The 20,177-nt window shown below is 60.4% G+C and overlaps 1 protein-coding gene across 1 annotated transcript in view; it reads left to right on the top strand.

Annotated features, from left to right (window-relative positions):
- Window positions 1-20,177, top strand: part of GRAMD4 (GRAM domain containing 4) — a 45,482-nt gene that overhangs the window by 5,079 nt on the left and 20,226 nt on the right. The window contains exons 3-4 of the mRNA XM_024737398.1: window positions 2,076-2,196; window positions 20,081-20,176. Coding sequence (XP_024593166.1) covers window positions 2,076-2,196; window positions 20,081-20,176 — 217 coding nt within the window. The remainder of the gene's footprint in view (window positions 1-2,075; window positions 2,197-20,080; window position 20,177) is intronic.

The raw sequence follows: 20,177 nt of genomic DNA, 5'->3' as shown, positions 1-20,177 counted from the left end.
AGGGAGGGGGTCCTGGACGGGCAGATGGGCTCGAGGGGGCCGCAGCGGTGGAGGTGGGGTGACGTCCAGGGCAGGGTGTGGCTGTGGTCGGGGGAGGGCCGTTGAAGAGAAAGATGAGGGGTCTGAGGCCAGGGTCCCCCGAGTGGTTGGTGACAGGCCAGTAAGGAGAGGGGCAAGGAGGCGAGGACCAGAGCCCTAGAGCTGGGGCAGAGGCAGAGACCCCACGCACGTGGAGGTGCAGCGGGCATCGCCTCCAGGAGCCGGGGGTAGAAGCCGGTCCCTCCGCGGAGAGATGCGGTTCTAGGGAAGCTGGGGGAAGAAGCAGCCAGGCCACCTGCCCGGTTTTGTGGCGGCAGCGCTGCAGCCTTGGGGGTCCCGAGTCCAGGCTCCCGACCCCAAGTTTAGCGTTGCTCTCAGCAAGTCTGAAAAGGGGTCAGCTGGAGGGACCCAAGGGGCTCGCGGAGGGGTTTGGACCCCAGGATTTCAGGGCACCCCACCGGCGCCTGCCATCCACATCGGGGTGCCCCCTCCAGCCGTCTGGCTCCCCAGAGCTGGTCCTCACCATCCCTGCCGTCCTGTGGGTGCCCAGCTGAGCTACTGCAGCTTCGACACTGAGTCCGGCCAAAGCCACGAGGGTTCCAGGCTGTCTTGGACCCGGGGGCCCCTGTAGGAGCTCTTCAAGCTCTAAGGCAAGTTCCAGGTGAGCTTAATTCCAGCAGCTTAGAGACTAACACGCGTCACAGCCTTCCGAGGACGTGTTCAGACGGGGCTGCAAACCGCGGGACGCCCTGCCTGCTTTGGTAGGAACTTGCTGATATAATGGAGTCCAGCGTTCTGCTTCCGAATCAGTGTAGAGCCGCCTTTCCGGACCAGCCTCTGCCCTCTGCTCTGGGGCCACCATCTTGGGCGCCGAGGTTGGGGATGGGCCGGGGAGGGACAAATTCATCTGCGGGGACCAATGGGCGAGCCTGGGCCATCTTCCCCACGCAGAGCAGGGGGCGTACCCTGCTTTTCGCCTACCGCCCAGTCTCCCTGTACCTGCCCCTGCCAGGCCCACGGGGCGGGCAGGTAAACATGGCCTGGTCCCTGCCCTCTGGGACCTCACGCCCCGGTAGCCAGAGCAGCTGCAAGTGCAGGAGGTCACGTGCCAGGACGGGGCAGCCGTGGGCTAGAGGGTCTTACCGGCCCCCGTTGTTCCCCAGTGTGAGCTGCTGCTTCCCGGGGTGTGGCCTCCGAGTAGATGACCTGTGCCTGGAGCGGTCACCGGGGCTGTCACGGACCCTGTCCATGCCGGGTGTCCCCTTCCTCTCCCTGCCTTGGGGGTGTGGTCGTGGAGACCAAAACTGGGGAGTCAGATCCCCCCGTCGCACGGCAGGGCGCTCAGGTGCTGCCCTCACCAGGTCAGCGGTGGGGTGGGCGTGAGCCGGCAGCCCCGCTGCGCCCCGGGCAGGCCTGGCTGTACCGACGTGCGCATCCCTTTCCAGTGGGCAGCGGTGGCCTGAAACCGGAGCCTACCCTGGGCTCGGTGGGATGGCGGGTGGTGGCTTTAATTAGCCTCTGTGGGAAAGGACAGGCCCCTGTTTGGAGTTCGCTCACCTCAGAGCCTGGCAGGTGGATGCACCCTGCCCCACCTCCCCGGAGTCCTGTTGCTGCCCCTCCCAGGGCAGCAGGGCGACAGGCCCTGTGGCCAGGCCACCCTCCTCCTGGGAGGTCGCCACGCGGGCCAGGGCAGGTTTTGATGGTTTCCTTCCCTCTGCAGCCTGAGAGCTGTGTTGTGACCGTCAAGAGGCTTAGCGTCACGCTTCCGGTTTTGCCTTTACTGTTGCTGGCAGTCGGCCTCACCGGGGCTCTGAGGATGTCCCTGTTGTCTGAAATGTCCCTTCCACCGACAGGTGAAGCCGAGGTGAACTGACGCGAGTTCTAAGGCAGAGCCAGTGTCTTCCTAGGCCAGTGGCCCAGTTTACCAGCCCTTCTAGACAACGGGGTCCTTGGGGGCTACCCGTTAGAGAACTGGTCGATGTGGACCCAGGATGCTTCCGGGAGCCTCCTCTGAGCTCTTGGTGTTTTCCTTCTAGGCTGGGCCAGGGACCCTCATCATGGCTGCAGGAGTCCAGGACTTTAACCGGACAGAGTTTGATCGCTTAAATGAGATCAAAGGTCACCTGGAAATCGCCTTACTGGAAAAACACTTCTTACGTGAGTACCAGTGGGGGGCGGAGGGGCAGAGGGGACGCTGTCCTGCCGGAGCGCAGCTGGGTCACAACAGGTGTCACCAGGCTAGCAGTGGGGACGGGTGTGGACGTCCCCACATGGCCTTTTGCGTCCTGAGTCTGCATCTCCCTTTGCTGCTCCGCAAAGCTCAGCGCTCCTGTCTGGATGGCTACGACGCCTTTACTCTGAGATCGAAGAGAGCGTCACTGGGGAAGGAATACGACGCCCCTGGAAACTCTCTTTATTTTAGTGAATCTGGTGCATGGCCATGCTTAACTCAGCATGTAATAGAGCTTTTGGAGGAATCCGAGATTTTCTGTTCCGTGTAGTTTGCACATCAAGGAGGGAGTGTGGGAGGGGGCACAGTGGGGTTTCATTGTCTGTTGGCCACGGGCATGGGTACCTTGGCATTTGGCGTTTGTGTTGCTTAACTGTCGGCCCTCCTGCTGGGGGTGTTGGCCTCTGGGTAGTGTTGATGGTAGAGGTGGTTCTGGAGGGGCCTGCTGGGCTCCTTCCGGAGATGATCTCATTTGGTGACTTGCCTTTACTCCTCTCACCACCCCTCTGTCCTGCCTTGCAGACGAGGAAACGGAGGCACCAGGGCTAGGAGAAGTGATCCTACTGGTAGGTTAAGTCTTCTGACTAGTAGGGGTTTAAACCAGGCAGACTGGCCCTGAAGCCCACGCATGTGACACAGTGTTTTCACAGCTGACAGCAGGGTGTGGGCGATGCTATTAGGGGAACAATACAGGGAAGAAGAAGCAGCTTCGCCCCTGTGTGCCCAGAGCCAGTCACGTCTGGGCCATGAGGAGAGGCCCAGGGCAAGGCACCTCCCTTGGGCATTGTGCCCAGCTGGGGCCTCCTCTGCTACCTGGGACCAGGCAGCTGGCACCCTTGCTTGCCCACAGGCACCCGCCCTCTGTCCCCACCTGAGTCCTCTCCCTCTTTCGTCTAGTGTCTCCCTCGTTTATGTGACGAGTGTCATCTGAGCTCCAGCCGTGGGCACCCCGGCTGTGCCGCCCATGCAGCACGCGGGGCCCGTTGCCTGCAAACGGAGGCGGGGTGTCAGCGCCGCGGGGGGAAGCCTTGGGGGCCTGCCTTCTCCTCCCAGAGGTGGGCGGCGTGGCTCTCACTACATTTCTGTGCACCTTGCAGCCACCATGTGCTGCAGCCCCGTCTCCCCCCAGGCCCCTCTTGCTGGTCCGGACCTCCCTGGGCGAGCGTGTGTGTGCACGCACGTGTGTACGCGCACGAGCTCTGGGCGTGTGCCCGTCTGCACCCCGCCGGCCAGCGCTCGCCCGCAGGGTCCGAGCACCGAGGTTCTGAGGACGGCACTATGGAGTGACTCAGTCTCCCCGCGAGTCTGAGGTTGTGGCTGACCTGGCTGGGGAGACGGGGCCGGGCTGGGTCTGCTGGGACTGCCTGCAGTGCGGGCGGTGAGGGCCCTGCCTCGTCAGGCCCTGGTGCCTGTGGCCTCCTCGGCCTTTGCGGAGCTCCCGTGGGGCGGCTCTGCGTGAACGGCGGGGCAGCCCAGGTGGTCTCGCCAGTGCTGAGCGGGCCCCGCTGGGTGGAGGCCGTGCTGGGCAGCAGAGCTGGACGGCCCTGCTCGAGGCAGCAGTGGGTGGAGCCTTGTGAAAGTGCCTTTGGTGGGTCACGCGGAGGATATTGATGGTTTCACGGGGTTCGAGGGACCCGCAGAGTCAAGGGCTCTCAACGAAAGGGGAAGGGTCTGTGAGAGCATCCAGCAGGGAGCCCCCTGCCCCCGGCTGGGGAGGGGCAGTGTGAGGCTTCCAGGAGAAGGGGTTACAGGCGGGGCGGGCGGGGAGCAAGTGTCCACCAGGCAGCCGGGTGGGCAGGACAGCTGCGACCCACAGGGATGCCTGTCTGGGGCCACCCTGCTCTGTGTTGAAAAAAGGAAGAGAAAAGAGGCCGCCTGGCTCCGGATCGGCATCGCTGGCGTCCTTGGACTGGTCCTCGTGGTCTGCCCTCTGTGTTTTACCAGAAGAGGAAAACAGTGGGTAGCTCATGTTGTAAAAGTGCAGAGTCCCACCTTGGCAGCTCGGGGCCGGATGGGGAAGGTAATGATTATGGGCATTTTTTTTTAGTTATGAGAAATTTTAGGTGGATCAGAAATAGAGGACGTGGTGTAACGCGCCTCTCATGCACCTGCCATCGGTTTCAGCAAGAATCGGCTCGCGGCCAGGCTGGTTCCCTCCAAGCCCCCACCTACAGCCCCTCTCCCCCAGGTCTTTTGAAGCAAATCCCAGCCAGCATCCTGTCATTTGACCCATAAATATTTTAGTAGATAGCTCATCATGGGTTTTTGTTTTTGTTTTTTGGCCGTGCCGCGCGGCTTGCGGGATCTTAGTTCCCCGACCAGGGATCGAACCCGCGCCCCCCTGCAGTGGAAGCACAGAGTTCTAAGCGCTGGACTGCCAGGGAAGTCCCTCACTCTGTTTGAAAAACAAAAGTCCTGAGTCCAGTATTACAAGTAAAAAAAATCACGTGTTTCTTGAATATCATCAGATACCCAACCTAAGCTCCTATTTCCCCAGTTGTCTGGTCATTTTTCGGGCAACTCTGGAATCAAACAAGGTCCATAGGTTGTGACTGGTAGATGTACTTCTCCTGTCTTTTACTCTGCCCGTTCTCCCTGCATCTGTTTTTGCTCTTTGTTGAGGAAACCAGGCCGTCTGTGGGTGGGGTCTCCACCCTGGACCTTGCTGAGCGCATCCCCGTGGTCCCGACACATGAGCCAGCGTGTCCCCTGTCCCTTGGTACTGGTGGGCTGGGGGGGATCTTTGGGAGGACTCCCTCCCCTGTGGTGGTGGTGGAGGAGCGTGCTTTCCTGAGGCCGTTTCTTTTGTCCTGTATCAGCACCTGGGTCATGGTGGCTTCCATCCATCATCTCATTAGAGGTTGCAAATGGTAATGTTCGACTTCTGGCATTCTTTCTCCATTTATTAACCCAATATTTCTGAAAACTTAACTATTTGGTTGCCCCAAGACGTAGTTCATGTAGGAAAGACAGGAGACATGCTTGAATTTTTCCTTGATATTTCCAGCTTTCAGAATAACGAGTTGGTTCTCTGCTTAGAGCATCCTCCAGAGGGTGAGGGTGTTAGGCTTTGGCGGGGGGTTTTGATGTCATCATGAGATCATGGATTTAAACATAGTTGAATGAGTCTTAATCGCCATGGTTATCATCTCATTGGTGCTCAGATAGACCCACCTCTGGTCTGCGTTTGTCTGTTGTTTCCTCAGGATGACTCAGGTCAGAGTGTCACAGGTATGATGCTGTGTCCACAGTGCCTCTGACCAGGAGGTCTGTGATGTCATTTTGTCCCCATATGCATGTTGTAGAGCGTTTGTTGTTTTTTTTAAAATTAATACTGTAAAGCAACTATATTCCAATAAAAGTTAATTTTTAAAAAAATTAAATTAATTTTTGTAATTATCTAAAATTGTTTCCATGGTTCCAAAGTCAGGGTATTTTCAGAGAAATAAGGTTTCTCTCCCTGTAACCCTCATTCCTTCTCTTCCCCTGTAGATAACCAGTTGTCTTTTAATTGTACAGTCTCTCCTTCCATTGAATTTTTATAGAAGCAAATATGCATATTTGGCCTACCACCCCCGTTAGATAAATGTCTGTGTGTTTTCACTTTCTCCACACCGACATCACATCCTGGAGGTCCCTCCAAAATGGTTCTCAAAGCTGTCCCCTGTTCCGTGTTCCATCTGCATCTGCCCTGTGGCTGTAGGGTGTGGGTAACCTGCCTGCTCCCTGTTCCCTGTTACATAGTTACAGGTGGTTCTCAGCAGGCGGTCTGTGCCTTGAGTGCACGGGCCACACTTATTTCTATACCCTGAGGATCTAGCGTGATGCCCTGGATCTAATAGGAGCTCAGTGCTTGGAGGGATGCCTTGCAGGGAAACCTGGTCAGAGCTGGAGTTTGCACAGAGAGACTGTCCCTCCCTGCACTCTCGCTTCCGTCTCAGTACCCAGGGGAGTACAGTGTGGAGGAAAGGATGTAGTCCCCCCTTGGGACCCATAGAGATGTTTTGGTCGCTGCTGAACCTACATCTTGTGCTAGGGTGGCCACCCCTGGTCTGCAGGGGGCCGCGGTGATGGGGAGCCTTGCTCTGGAGTGGGGACCCAGGCTTCTGGTTCTGACTCAGCCCCGAGTGATCAGGTAGCCGTGGACATTTCACCATTCAGGGCCTGGTTGCCCCCATCCGTAAAACGCCTACGTGGTCAGTGTTAAAGTTCCATTTAATTACCTGTAGTACTTTTTCTCCAGAAGCAGACTGTTATTCTCGGAGAAGAGGAAATAGCCCAGGTTCAGAGCGGCTTTCTTCGGTTATTAAATATTGAAGAGCACAAATGTTCCCGGGAGAAGGTGGCAGAGGATGAAGAATGGGAAATTGAAGTGCGTCCCGGCTCGGGACTGGGGGCAGGATCCTAAATTTGTTAAAGAAGCACATAAATAAATGCAAAGCATCGTCCATTTTCATTTAGCCCGAAATGCATCTCGGTTGTTACCGCTTTTTGAGCACAAACACATGCTCCTCCGTAGTTTCTGAGCAGGGGTGTGCATGTATCGATCACCCGCTGGGCGCAGGCTCTGGGAAGGGAGATTCTCCAGCGTTGTAAGCTGCACACACAGGCTCTTCCTGAAGGTGACTTGGCGTGGAATATGGAGCTTAGAGGGAAAGTGCTTATGGGGTGTCAGGGGTCCGGGGCCTCCTGGGTGCTGGGCTAAGCCCGAGGGTCCCTGACCCGTGTGCAGGTTCTGTGTTGCCGAGAAGTTTCTTCTTCCCCGCTTGACGTGAGGCCTGTGGACTCCTCTCTGGATGGGCGTGCTTGGAGGGTGGTCCCCTCAGCCACACCCTGGGGGCTTGAGCCTTCGGGACAGGGATCCATCATCTCTGAGCCACCGACACAGGTGCCAGACACACTGTGGTGGTTCCTGGAGAGGGTGCCTCTGGGAAAGGGGCCCTTTGCTCCTGAGCCCCTCTGCTCCCGGGAGCTCCCCTTCCTGCCCCAACACGCAGTGGGTCAGTGTGGCCGGCTGTGACCCCCCTGGGAGGGCTTCCTGGAGAAGGTGGCCAGGGAGGTGGCAGGAGGGCGGCTGTCTGCCTCCTGTGGCCTGAGGGCCTCCCTCTGGATGCCAAGGCTGAACAGAGGGGCCTGGAGGGAAGGAAGTTTCTGGATGCCAGTCTGGGTGATTCAGGCTGAGGACGCCCGTTCTCACCACTGAAAACAGCAGCGCGGGAGCTGCCCGCTGCTAGAGGCGTCCGATGGGGCAGCCACCCGAAGCCGGCCAGGGATGGGTTAGGTGTGGCATTGATCGGATACCTCCGGGCCCGCCCCTTTGGGCCCGGGCCTGCAGATGTCCCTCTGGGGGTCTGGCTTTTTAAAAAATATATAAATTTATTTATTTATCTATGGCTGCGCTGGGTCTTTGTTGCTGTGCGCGGGCTTTCTCTAGTTGCGGTGAGCGGGGGCTACTCTTCGTTGCGGTGCGCGGGCTTCTCGTTGTGGTGGCTTCTCTTGTTGCGGAGCACGGGCTCTAGGCGCGTGGGCTTCAGTAGTTGCAGCACGCGGGCTCAGTAGTTGTGGCTCACGGGCTCTCGAGCGCCGGCTCAGTAGTCGTGGCGCACAGGCTTAGTTGCTCCGCGGCACGTGGGATCCTCCCGGACCAGGGCTCGAACCTGTCTTCCCTGCACTGGCAGGTGGATTCTTAACCACTGCACCACCAGGGAAGTCCCAGTCTGGCTTTTTAAAAAAACTCTGCTCCTCCTGTGTATTCGGTGATGTTGAGCTGAGGATAAACTCCCAGTGCCAGAGGCTGGGTCGGGCGGTTCTGACCCTGCAGTGACGCGCTTGTCAAGTGGTTTCTGCCCTTTCGTGAGGACTACAAATGGGGGGTCGGGCGGTTCTGACCCTGCAGTGATGCGCTTGTCAAGTGGTTTCTGCCCTTTCGTGAGGACTACAAATAGGTGACCCAGACAGATGGGAAGGGAGCAAACAGATCGGATAACCGGCAGATGAAGACAAGAGATGAGACTGCATGTCCATATCATAGAGGACTTATCTGGGAAAAAAATGAAATTGGCCCCAAAGAAAACGGCGTGTCTGACCCACTGGGCTGGCTCTGAGTTGCATATTTCTAGGTCAGTCCTGCTGCCTGGTGGGAACCTGCTCCTTGCTTATCCCTGCAGGTGTCCGGCCCTGCCTCCTCGCTGGACAGAGGCGAGCTGGCCCACCAGGCGGTCCTGGCTCAGCGCCCAGCAGGGCACGTCCCCTGCCTGGGCCCTGAGAGCTCGGGCACAGGGAGGAGCGGGCATGGGGGCTGGGCATACACATATTTCCTGGTTCGGTGCTGGCCAGGGCCCTGGAGCCCGGACCTTGGCCGTCAGAGCCGCGCGTCACCTCTTGCTGAAAGGCGGTCGTCGGTTCCTGAAAGTCAGCTGTTCTGGGTGGAAACTCTGGCTGGGATCCTGTTCCTTCTTATTTTACATGAGAAACGTTTTAATGCACTGCCTCTTCACCCCAGACCCCCAGTCAGTTTCCTAAAATGTATGTGAAAGGCAGTGGTGTGCCAGCATCTAGGCTGCAGCCTGTCGTGTGGGCACGTAAGAGCTTAAAGCGGCACCGCTTCCTGGTGACCAGGCCATCAGCGCGGTGGGTGATGGTTTGTTCATCGTTCCATAAACCCTAACTCTGCATCCAGCAGCAAGGAACGCAGCGGTGAGTAAACGCTGGGAAAATTGCAAACGGAAGCTTACCACGAAAGCACGGCCTTTCCCCGATGAACTGTTTTCCTCGCGGGGAGAGGCTGCAGGAAGGGAGGGGGCTGACTTGGCTGTTTCTTTACTGGTTGCTGCAAGCATGCCCTCGGTTCAGGACCCGATACCTGGCACTTTGGGAGGGCGTGGCTCTGCTTTCTAGAAAGGTCCGAGGTCACAGGGTGGGGGGATCCAGATTTAGCTGGGAGGCCGGGAGAGTTCAGTCTGGGGAGAGTTGAGGAGAGAGGTGAAGGGCAGAGCCTAGGACCATGGGGTGGGGCCTCCAGGTGTGCAGCCTGCCACCTGGCCAGGACCCAGAAACAGCTTTGCGAGTGGCCCCTGCCCTTGCACACCTGGCTGGTGGGAAGGAGTTTTATTTAAGGATTATCACTTGATTTTTATTTTTGGCTGTGGCTCGGCCTGTTGAATTGTGTGCCAAGAGGACTCTTGCTTGACAGTTCTACTTTTACAGGTTTAAAAATAGCCTCAGAGCTGTGTTCCTTCCTCCTGGTGGCTTCCCTGGGGGCTGGGGTAGTGGGCTGGGCTATGGCCCTGCTGCCTGGGCATGGGTGGGCACGAGCCCAGGCGTCCCCTCTGTCTCCCTGAGCCAGTCAGGGTGGCCTGGGCCGATAGGGGTGCACCTGGAATCGCTGGTCAGGTGCTGTCCCTGCCCTTTTCCTTGTAGGCTTGGGGAGGCATGAAGGCTGGACCGCGTGGGTGGGCCGGCCATCCTGGCGGGTGAGTGCTGCAAGAAACGCTTTGCCGCACGGAGCTGCTCTCCTGTGTGCGGGGCTCCACGCCTGTAACTCATTTTGCCTCTCCCTTTGAAAGCACTGGTTTCTCAGCACGCTGGTTGGGGTCCCTGAAAGCTCCTATGAGAGTATGCTCTGGGCTGCGTGAAGGGGGCATTTTGGATACAGAAGCCAAGCTTTAGAAAGTCACATTGGACACCTGTGTGAGGGTCCCTCTGGGCTCCCAGAGCAACCCGGGCCTCCCCCTTCTCCCTGTTACAGTCTGCTGCCTGCCTGCTCTGTGGGAGGTGGGTGGGGCAGGCTGCACCCCCCGCGGAGCTGGCCCTGGTTTCCCTTCGGGACCGTGCACCTGGCTGCTGGGCTTCGCTCACGTGGGTGTCCTGCTGAGCGGGGGCCCAGTGAGGGAATTGATGAATTACGGTGCAGACGTCTCTCTCCCGGGCGTGCCCTCCAATCTTGGAAGGTTCGGGGGTTCTGAATCCTATCCTGGGCAGGTATTCTGGCTCCCCTGGCCTCCTGCAGGCTTCCTTCCCATCCCCTGGCCGGCCCCGGCCATCTGCCGGGTCAGCAGATGCCACAGAGCCGGCAGCAGGTCTTGAAAAGGAGAGGATCATCGGGCTGGGAGCTGTGCCACGTGACCCAGGTGGACCCTGTGACTGCTGGTGCACAGACCCTTCCCGCCTTGCCGGGCTGTGGCTTCTACTCCTGGGACCCCGGCCTGTGACTTAGCTGCCGGCAGGTATGAAGCTACCTTTCCTGGCCCACCTGCGTGGCTGCAGAGGTGCAGAGAGGCTCAGGAGAGTGGCCCGAGAGTGGGCCTGTGTCAGGACGCGCTTGCGGAAGTGGCAGGCGTGACGCCAGGACGCTCTGCGCTGGCACTGCTCACTGTGAGAGTTTGGCCAAGGCAGTGGAAGCGTCGTCAGTGGGGGCATTTGGGGCACAGCCAGAGGCGAGGAGCAGAGAGGTGGGGGGGAGGGGGCCAGCCAGGACCCCCAGCGCTCCCCAGGGGCCACTTGACCTGCTAAAGGAGGACTCTTCTTACAGCCTGCGGGGTCTCTGGGGGCGGGAAGACCCTCTCTGGGCTTGGTGGAAAGAGGGGGGATGGTCCCCCCTCCCAGAGCCAGCTCAGCCTCCTTGGCCCAAGAGCATCGTCTCAGGGGGAGTGTGGTGGGCAGGGTCGTGGCTCCCCACAATGTCCTCATCCTAACCCCCAGAGCCTGTGACTGTGTCACCTTATGGGGCCAGAGGGGCTTCGCAGACGTGGTTGAGTTAAGGATCTGAGCTGCGGAGATGGGCCTGGGTTAATCCAGGTGGACCCAGTGTCGTCACAAGGGTCCTTGTGAGAGGGAGGTGGGGGGGGTGTGGTCAGAGAAAGAGGAGGAGAGTTGACAATGGAATCAGAGGTCGGGGTGATGTCCCTGATGGCGAGGGGTCAGCGGCCAAGGAATGTGGGTGCCTCTAGAAGGAGAAGGGGCCAGGAAGTGGGCTTTCTCCTGGAGCCAGCCCTGCCCACACCTGGACTTGAGCCGCTCGAGGCCCATTTCAGACTCTGACCTCCAGAGCTGTGAGAGGGCATACTCGAACGCTCCGTCTGTGGTCACTTATTACAGCAGCGGCAGGAGATCAACATGGTGGGGGGGCCCTGTGTGTGACGTTGCACCCCTGTCCCCACCTGCAGGAGACCCTCCTGGCCCCCGACTGACAGAGCAGGGGCACGAGGGGAGCCCTTTGCTGCCGCAGGTGGTATCCGGGGCCGGCGGCCAGAAGGCCAGGCCACTGCGGAAGAGGCCACGAGCTGGGCTCTGAGCTTGGAGGGCAGCCCGCGGAGAGCCAGCTGCCACGGGCCCTGACGGCCCCTGGGGACAGGGGTCCCGCTGGGCGGCTGCCCAAGGCAAGGCCGCCTTCTGAGTGAGCAGCTCAGCGCTTTCTGCCTGGTGGGAAGCTGGCCTCCTGTTTCTTCTCTATCCGAGAGGAGGAGGAAAATTGATTGCAGGGATTTGTGTCGTCTTTGTCCTGTGCGAGTAGCCAGCTGTGCTCTGCACTGCAGTTGACCTAAATATGTAGCCGGAGGGAGCAGACCCGTAATATCAACTGTCGTGGGGTCTAATCATCGTTGCAGGCGTAAGGAGAGTTGCGTGGCCTCGGGGGAGCCATTCACTGGGTTTTATTTATTTAGCTGTCTTTGTGCCCCCAGGAGAGGGGGCACCTGGAAGAGGCGGGAAGGCTTCTTACGTTTGCTGTGAATTGGGACGAGTGGATTTGCCAGGCTGTACCCAAGCATCCTTGTCTGCGTTTTTTTTCCGCTGGCTGGCTGGGGGGGGGGGGCGGGGGGGGGTGGCTTTGAGGAGTGAGGAGGGAGGAGCCCGCTGGTCTCAGCCCCACAGAGCGTCCGCCCCCGGGAAGGCCCAGGAGAGCAAGGGGCAGCTAGAGGGGGGATGGTGCCCATGGGAAGGGCAGGGCTGAGGGGGCTTTGTCCGGAGCCCAGGTTAAGAGGACATGGCCCGAGGCCCCCTTGCCTCCAGGACTGGAGTCCCAGACACGCTTGCAAGCCGGCGAGGAGCATGCCGGGAGCTTAGGACGGGAGCTGCGTGTCCACACGTGTGCACAGCGGCCTGGCTGGCCGTCTCCATATGGGGGGAACCAGCTGCACTTGACCCCTCGCAGGTGAGTGGCGTGGGGAAGGGAGTTCGGGGGCGTTGAGAAAGAAAATGTGGTGTCCTGCTGATGACGCTGTGCGTGAGGAGGTGTCTGGGGCGCCTTGACCTTCGGGTCCACAGAGGTGACTGGAGGGTGTGTGGGTGATGGGGATCAGAGGAGCGGATGGGAAGGCACCCGGCACCCCGGCTGCGGTGGCGCGAAGCCCCTCGCCTCTGTTTTCCCCCCCGTGAAGCTCCCCGGCCTGCGAGTCCGCCCACGCCTGTCCTCGAGAGGCGGTGGGAGCCCCTGCACAGCCGGCCGAGCCCGGGGCGGCCCCCCCTGGGGACACACTCTCACTACTGCGGAGGGCCAGCCGCCCGGAGCTCAGGGGGCAGGTCTCTGCGGGGGCTCCCCGGGAGCTTCACCCGAGCACCTGCTGTAAGCCAGGCCCTCCTGGAGGCCTCCGAAGTGGGTCCCGCGGGAGGAGGCTAAGCAGTGCTCCGCGGGCGCTCAGGAGGGCAGGGGGTCTCCACGTGGCTCCAGGGCCCAGGCTCTCCCACTGCCGGTGGGAGCACGTCCTCTCAGAAGGGGGCCCCAGGGCCCCGCCTGCGTCAGGACAGGAGACCCGCCTCCCGAGGGTGCAGGGTCCAGCAGGACGCTGCACCTGGGTGGCCCTGGGGTCAGTTCACGCAGGCGAGGTGCCTGGGCATCCGGGCAGGGTGTGGGTGCTCGGTCACGGCAGCGTCCCCGCTTTGACAGAGCCTGGTGCGTTACACTTGCACAGCGAGTATCTGCTCGTGGAGTTGTGTGCAGGCAGTGGCTTCTCCACACGAGCAGGCTGACTTGGTGTGGGGCGGAGTGGAGGTCCCCGCGGAGGCTGGGGCTCCTGAGCGGATTACGTGTCAGGGCTCTGGACCCCCGATCGTCTGAGTGCCCCCCGCCACCTCCCAGCAGGTGCTCTGTGTGCCAGGACATGACAGGTGGGGACTCCGAATGCCCTTGAGTCCTCAGGGCCAGGGTCTGCGGGAACCCCAGTACGAGGCCGGGGGAGGCTGAGGCCCGAGGTTTGGGGCCCGCGGGCCTGGCGTGCAGGATGCAGACGTCCCTCAGATGCTGGTGGCCGGCCACTCACTCTTGGCACTGTTTGCTGAATTCCCACCATGGCCCTCCCCTCCCACTGGTGTCCTCTCTGCCTGGTTCTCGACCAGCCTGGTGCGTGCATCCTGCAGTTCACTTGCTGAGAACTTGCTCTGCTGTCCCCACTGCCCAGTGTCCATTCACTGCATCTGTCCTGGCTTCCCCTTGAGCCAGGCTGCGTCCTGGGCCGTCACAGACGGTGAATCAGACGGGGTCCTCTCTCTGGGGCCTGAGTTGGGGCATCCTGCAGCTGAACGTGACTTAGGAATGTGGCGTGCTTACCAGGGGTCATGTTTGCTGAGCCCCTCCCTGTGGAGCTGTGTCACCTGAGGGGATCCCCTCCCAGCACCCTGGGGAGGACCCGTGTTGTCCCTGACAGGAAAAAGCAGGACCCACAAGAGAAGATGACAAAGGGCCACATAAGATGGAAGGGGGGTCAGGGGCGTCTCTCTGGGGGAAAATGGCACTTGAGCCAGCACTGAGGTCGAGGGGCACCAGCAGGTGCAAAGGTCCTGGGGTGGGGTCTGACTGTGGAGGCATTTGGGCACCTGAGAGAAGGCTCCTGTGGCTTGAACCCAAAGAGCAAAGGTCAGAGCAAGATCAGAGGGCGTCGAAGCGGGGAGTGGGGTGTGGCCTTGGGCTGGAAGGACTCCCTGTGTGGCCAGTTTGGGCAGGACAGTGTCAGGTTCTGACTTACACTTTAGAGGAGCCTCTGACTGCTGTTTGGAGCCAGACTGTGGAGGGTGTGAGGAGAGCTGGGGTGCCAGTTAGGAAGCAGGGTGCGAGCCGAGATGAGAGCGGGTGGGTTTGGGGGTGCTTGGAGGAAGAACCCCGACACGTGAGGGTGAAGGCCCTGCCCATCCGCACCTGGCACAGGGCCCCTCTGCTGTAAATAAGCCAGACTGAGAGGGGTGGGGGCATGGCCCTCTTGGGGCTGGGGGTCTGAGGCCTGGCTTCCCGCAGCCCTGGAGCAGGGAGGGGTCTCTGCTCTTCACTCATTGCCTGGCCCCGGCTGGACTCTGCTTCTGAGTCTTGGAAATGTCCCCCAGGCCCTAGGCAGAGGCTGCCCCTCCGCCTGGTCCCCCGCTTTGTGCAGTCCCTTTACAGAGTCTCTTCTGTGCCCCTGGGAGGCACCAAGTCCAGCGGGTTGGGAGGCCGTGGTCCTCAGGGAAACTAGGCGGCGCAAGGGCCGCGCTGCTTCACCCCAGGACTGAAGGGGGGGGTCTCTGGAGGAGACCGTGGCTAACAGGAGCCAGGTGGGATGGCTCCCTGTGGGCTTGGTGTGGTGTCCTCTCAGCCCCCTTGTCTGGAGGGTTTTCTCCCAGGGGGTGGGAGGGGCCACAGGGCCCCGAAGAATGCTGAGCCACATGGCCAGATCAGGGCAGAGCCCAGCAGGAGGGGCAGCGCGGGAGGCCCCGAGGACTCCAAATATTTACCGAGCATGTGGATCCCGGCACTCAGCAAGCCTAAATATCTGCCCCTTGTTAGGGTCAAAATCGGGTGAGTTCTGAGCTCTCCAGGTGGGAGGTGGGGCTGGCGCCTCTCCTTCCTGCCCCCACCCTGGACGCCCCCAAGAGGCAGCAGGGTCTCCCCATGGCTCTGCCTGCACGGGGCGGGGTGGCCGCCGTGTAGACAACGGCCGCTCTGCCAGTCCGTCTGTTTCTGGGACCTGGGGCTGTCATACTGACCTTGGCCTGAATTTTGGGGTCTTGGGCTCAGTGAGGTGGCCAGGACAGGAGAAGAACCTGCTGGGTCCCCCTGAGCCCCATCCTGTCCAGAAAGCAGGCTCCAGCAGCCAGCGAGGGTCTCACTGGACCGGCAGTGAGGGCAGTGGATCCTGGCCTCCCTGGGCTCCAGTCCACGCCCCTGATTTTGGTGAGTTAGTTGGTCACATTCTGAGGTCTCAGGAATGCCTTTTGGGACTTGCCCAAGTGAGGCTTCTCCTGTGGGAATTTCCATTGCGGCCTGTCAGCCCCACGATTGGGGTGGTCTGTGATCCACCACCCGGACCATGGCTGCCACACGCCACACATGGATGGGGCTGACTTCTGGGTAGAGGGAGCAGTGAGCTGACCCTCAGCCAGAACCTGGAGCCCGCTGCTGCACATACACCAGCCTCGGTTCCACCCGGTAGGCCGGTGACCCTGACCCTGGGCCGTCTTGGTGCTGGCTCGGAAGTCTGCCGACCTCCCGGGCCCGGGGAGGGTCGTCCCTCTGTCACTGCTGTCAGAGTTCACGTTCCTCTGTCCGGGCGGGGGGCGGGGGGTGCTGCTCGGTCTGTTTTCCCTGAGGCTGTTGGAAAGGCCCCGCTTGGACATGGCTGGTGGGGGCCATGGGCTGGGCATCCGGGGTTCATCCTGCCGCCGGCTGACGCTCCCCGGGGGCTCCCGCGCTGTGGACGCTGCGGACCGGGCACAGAGGCCCACCTGCTGGAGCTCCTGGGGCCAGAGCTGGCGGCACCCGCAGGGTCGGGCAGGCCCTGTGGTTGCAGCTGCTGCTGAGTTACACCCTGCAGAGGGCGCTCAGGAGCCAGCGCCTCACCAGTGTAGGCTGTTGTCATTGTCACCGAGGGACTGGGGAGGGGGAGGAGTTGGGTCTCCGGGGAAAGCATACTGACCGCTGGCTGAGCTGCAGGTAGGCGAGCACAGCCCCGCCCCGTGGGAGCCCGTGTGGTCCTTTGCCCGGGACCATTTCAAGGGCTCTGGCAGGTGCTACCCCTGCTGCCTGGACGCTCCCCCCTCAGGTGCACGGGGCTCAGTCCTTCTCCGCAGCCCTGCTCACGTCTGCCCTCAGCTCAGGCTCACTGACCAGGGCTGTTCCTACGGCCCAACCTGCCCCCGCCCCCCGCCGAGGGTGGCTCTCTGTTTGGGTCACTTCTTTATCACGAGTGTCCGGAGCGTGCCTGGTACACGAGGCTGCCCAGTGCTCACTGGTGGAGCGGCTGATGCGGGCTCTGAGCTGCTCTGGTCCAGCCTGGCCCAGGCCGTCAGGTTTGTTTTGCAGCTTTAGCTGTTTGCAGAAAAGTGGAAACGGGATCGTTGGCCCAAAGCAGCTGCCCGCGGAGGGGCCGATCTCTGGTCTTGGCCCTCGACACACTGTCGCGTGGGGAATGGTGTCTGTTGAGAATGTGACTCCACATGGCTTTGTAGCTGGGCCATGGCCTGCGCTGCGGCTGCTGTGGCTGTGTCCCTGCTGCACCACTGCCCCATTTGCACGTGGGCAGCCTTGCCCTAGGGCCCCGGTGGAGCCGAGCGAGGGGGGTGGCGGCGGCCTCGTATGCCTCTTCGTAGCGCCAGGTCCTCTGCCCTCCGTGAGTCTGGGGCCTGCCTGTCCCGGGTGGGCGGTGGCTCCTCCAGGGTCACACCTTTGAGAACGCTGAGGAGTGAGGGCTCACGTCCAGGAAATGCAGGAGGTGGGCAGAGGGATGAGGACTGTGTCGTCGTGGGGCTGTGATGGGAACGAGCCCACCATGTACCGGTTTAGAAACAAGAAAAAGTGATTTCTGACGTGACTTGGGTCTCGTATCTGCAGGAGCCTGAGGCCTGAGGGAAGTGACCTAAGATTTCCAGGTGGACTTGATCGCCTCTTACAGTAATTCCATCGTACAAAGGACTTGGGGCGGGGTCCTGGAGAAGTTGCCTGCAGCTACCTGTCATTCCCCAGATGTCTGTGGGGCGACCGAGTGGGGAGGGGCTTTGCGGGATGGCGAAGGAGTTCCCCACCTGGAGGACAAGGGTCCTGGTTGTAGCTGGGCTGTGCTCACTTCTGGGGGGCGGGGGCGGAGAGCAGGACCCCTTCACTCACTCACGCAGCAAGTGCTCGGGGCTCTCAGGTGCACGGTGTAGACTGACACCAAGGCCCAGTGCTGAGTGCTAACTTTTATATATATATATATCTAATCTATTTATCTATCTATCTATCTGTCTATTTTTGCAGTATGTGGTCCTCTCACTATTGTGGCCTCTCGCGTTGCGGAGCACAGACTCTGGACGCGCAGGCTGAGCGGCCATGGCTCACGGGCCCAGCCGCTCCGCGGCATGTGGGATCTTCCCGGACTGGGGCACTAACCCGCGTCCCCTGCATCGGCAGGCGGACTCTCAATCACTGTGCCACCAGGGAAGCTCCTGAGCCCTAACTTTAAAACTTTTTAAATTTATCGTTGATTTACAGTGTTAATTACTGCTGTACAGCAAAGTGATTCCGTTATATATACATTCTTTTTTATATTCTTCTCCATTTTGGTTTGTCCCAGCATATTGATATAACTATCCCATAGTTCCCTGGGCTTTACAGTACGACCCTGTTGTTTATCCATTCTGTATATAATAGCTTACGTCTGCTAACCCCAGACTCCCACTCCATCCTTCCCCCAGGCACCCGCTTCCCCTTGGCAACTACCAGACTGTTCTCTGTGTCCCTGAGTCTGTTTCTGTTTCTGAGATCGGCTCATTTGTGTCATATTCTGGATTCCACGTGTGAGTGATGTCGCAGGTTGTCTGTCTTTCTCCGACTTACTTCACTGACACGATCATCTCTAGTTGCATCCACGTTGCTACAGACGTGAGCCCTCACTCTCGAGTCAGCGCGAGATGCTTCCCGCTGCCGGGGGCTCTGGTCTGGGCCTGCAGCAGGACCAGCTCCCGTCTGCCTCTGCTTGTGACCTGGGGCCTCCTGCATGGCCGGCGCTGCCCGGGCACGTGCACGGCGGGCGGTACACGCGTGTTCTCCCACGGTGGGTCTTTCCTTAGCCCCACCCCCCTTGGGCTCTTTGCTCCCGTCGTCCCTGCAGCCTGGCTAGGCCCCCTACCCCACCGTCAGTGCCCAGGTCGGAGGAGAGCTGGAATCCCCGCCCTGGACCAGACCTAGCTCGGGAGCATCTGTGTCTCCCACCAAAGTGCAAGACTTGCGTCAGGCTGGACTGGGCCTCTTCATCGATGCCTCTTCATCTCATGTCTTCAGTAGAGGTAGCTGGGGTGCTTTGTGGGAGACACAAAAAGTGCAGGACTAGGCTGTATGCAAAGCGGGTTCTGGAACCTTCTTGCACACCCTTCTCCTTCTGCTCTTTGGGCCCAGCCGTCAGAGGGGTGGCCATCCGTGGTCCTGATCACCTCCCTGTCCACGGTGCTCTCTGAGGCCCCCTTCCTCACTAAGCTCAGGCCGCCCTGGGTCCGGAGGCCCAGAGGGTCTGTGTCTTCACTGCGGCTCCAGCCTGGAGGTGGGAGGAGACCCGTCCTCAGGAGTGTGAGCTGGGTGGCTGCTCACGGATCTCTTGTGTTGTGTGGTGTCGTCGTGCGGTGTCCGGTCGTGCAGAAATGCAGAGCGACGTCCACTCAGGGCGTGTGCAGCCACGTGTGTATGAGGTTCCTGTCGCCCTCTGCAACAGATTTCCACAGACTGGGGGCTTAAAGTAGCCTCCTTAACTCTTACAGTTCAGAGGCCAGAGGTCTGAAATGAGTGTCACAGAGCTCAAGCCAAGATGCGGGCAGAGCCGTCTTCCTTCTGGAGGCTCCGGGGGAGACTGTGTCCTTGACTCTTCCAGCTCTAGACGCTGCCCGTGCCCCTGGCTCTTCACAGGCAGCGGGACAGCACCCTCCTGTCTCCTCTCTCTGACCCCTGACCCTCCTGCTTCCTCCTGAGTTTCCATCATTGTGATGCCCTTGGTCCCATGCACGTAATCCAGGATACACACCCATCTCAAGGTCCTTATCACTTCCCCAGGGTCCCTTTGTCCGTGTAAGGTGGTTAGTCACAGCTTCCAAGGTTAGGATGGCCCATCCTTGGGGCCATTCCTCAGCCCACCCCACACTCTCAGTTAGAACAACAGCTACCTGGCGCTGGCTTCCATCACACCTGGAATAAAGGTCGGGTCCTCATTCTGGCTTCCCGGGCTCTGATGCCCCACCCGCATCTCATCTGTGACCCCTCCCCCCAGCCCACGGCCCCTCCTGCCTTCACCTCACCAGGGCTGCTCCCTCTGCACCCCACACTCTCCCCCCCACCCCTACCCTGCCGGCCCGCGACCTTCTGTTCATCCAGGTTCTGACTCAGACACACCTTGCTGCGGCTTCTCTCGAGCACCCGCTCACCTGCCACTGTACGCCTCGCCGTCCCGCCGCGTGGTTCTCAGGTGGTCAGCAGCCAGGTGGCGGAGCTCTCTGCCCCTCACATGGGCTTTGCTCTGCGGCCGAGACCTCCCAGAACTGCACCTGCTGCACGTGTGTCTGTGGAGTGACCGAGTGCCGCCAGCATCCCTTCCTCGGGGTGTCCTGCCCCCGTGGAGGTGGTTTGGTGAAATGCCTTTGGTGTGTCTATCTTGAATGGGTTTCATTTAGTAAAGACACTCCCACCCTTGCTTTGCCCCAGATCTTGCCCTGACTGTGTAAGAGGAGCCCCGGTTGATAGACTCCTGCGGGTGTGCCCCCAAGGAAGGAGCAAGAGAGCTGCTGTTGCCAGTTGTCTAAGTGCTTTGCAGACCAGCCCTCTCTCGGCATCTCCGCATGGGGGGCAGAATGGACCACGTGACACTCACCTGGGCTTCTCTCCCCTCACAGAGGAGGAGCTCCGGAAGCTGCGAGAGGAAACCAACGCGGAGATGCTGCGGCAGGAGCTGGACCGGGAGCGGCAGCGGCGGATGGAGCTGGAGCAGAA

The sequence above is a fragment of the Neophocaena asiaeorientalis genome, unplaced genomic scaffold (genome assembly GCF_003031525.2).
Source record: "Neophocaena asiaeorientalis asiaeorientalis breed wild unplaced genomic scaffold, Neophocaena_asiaeorientalis_V1.1 scaffold242, whole genome shotgun sequence".
NCBI classification, from domain to species: Eukaryota; Metazoa; Chordata; class Mammalia; order Artiodactyla; family Phocoenidae; genus Neophocaena; species Neophocaena asiaeorientalis.
The sequence above is the reverse complement of the archived record's forward strand: the minus strand, read 5'-3'. Positions and strand labels throughout refer to the sequence as shown.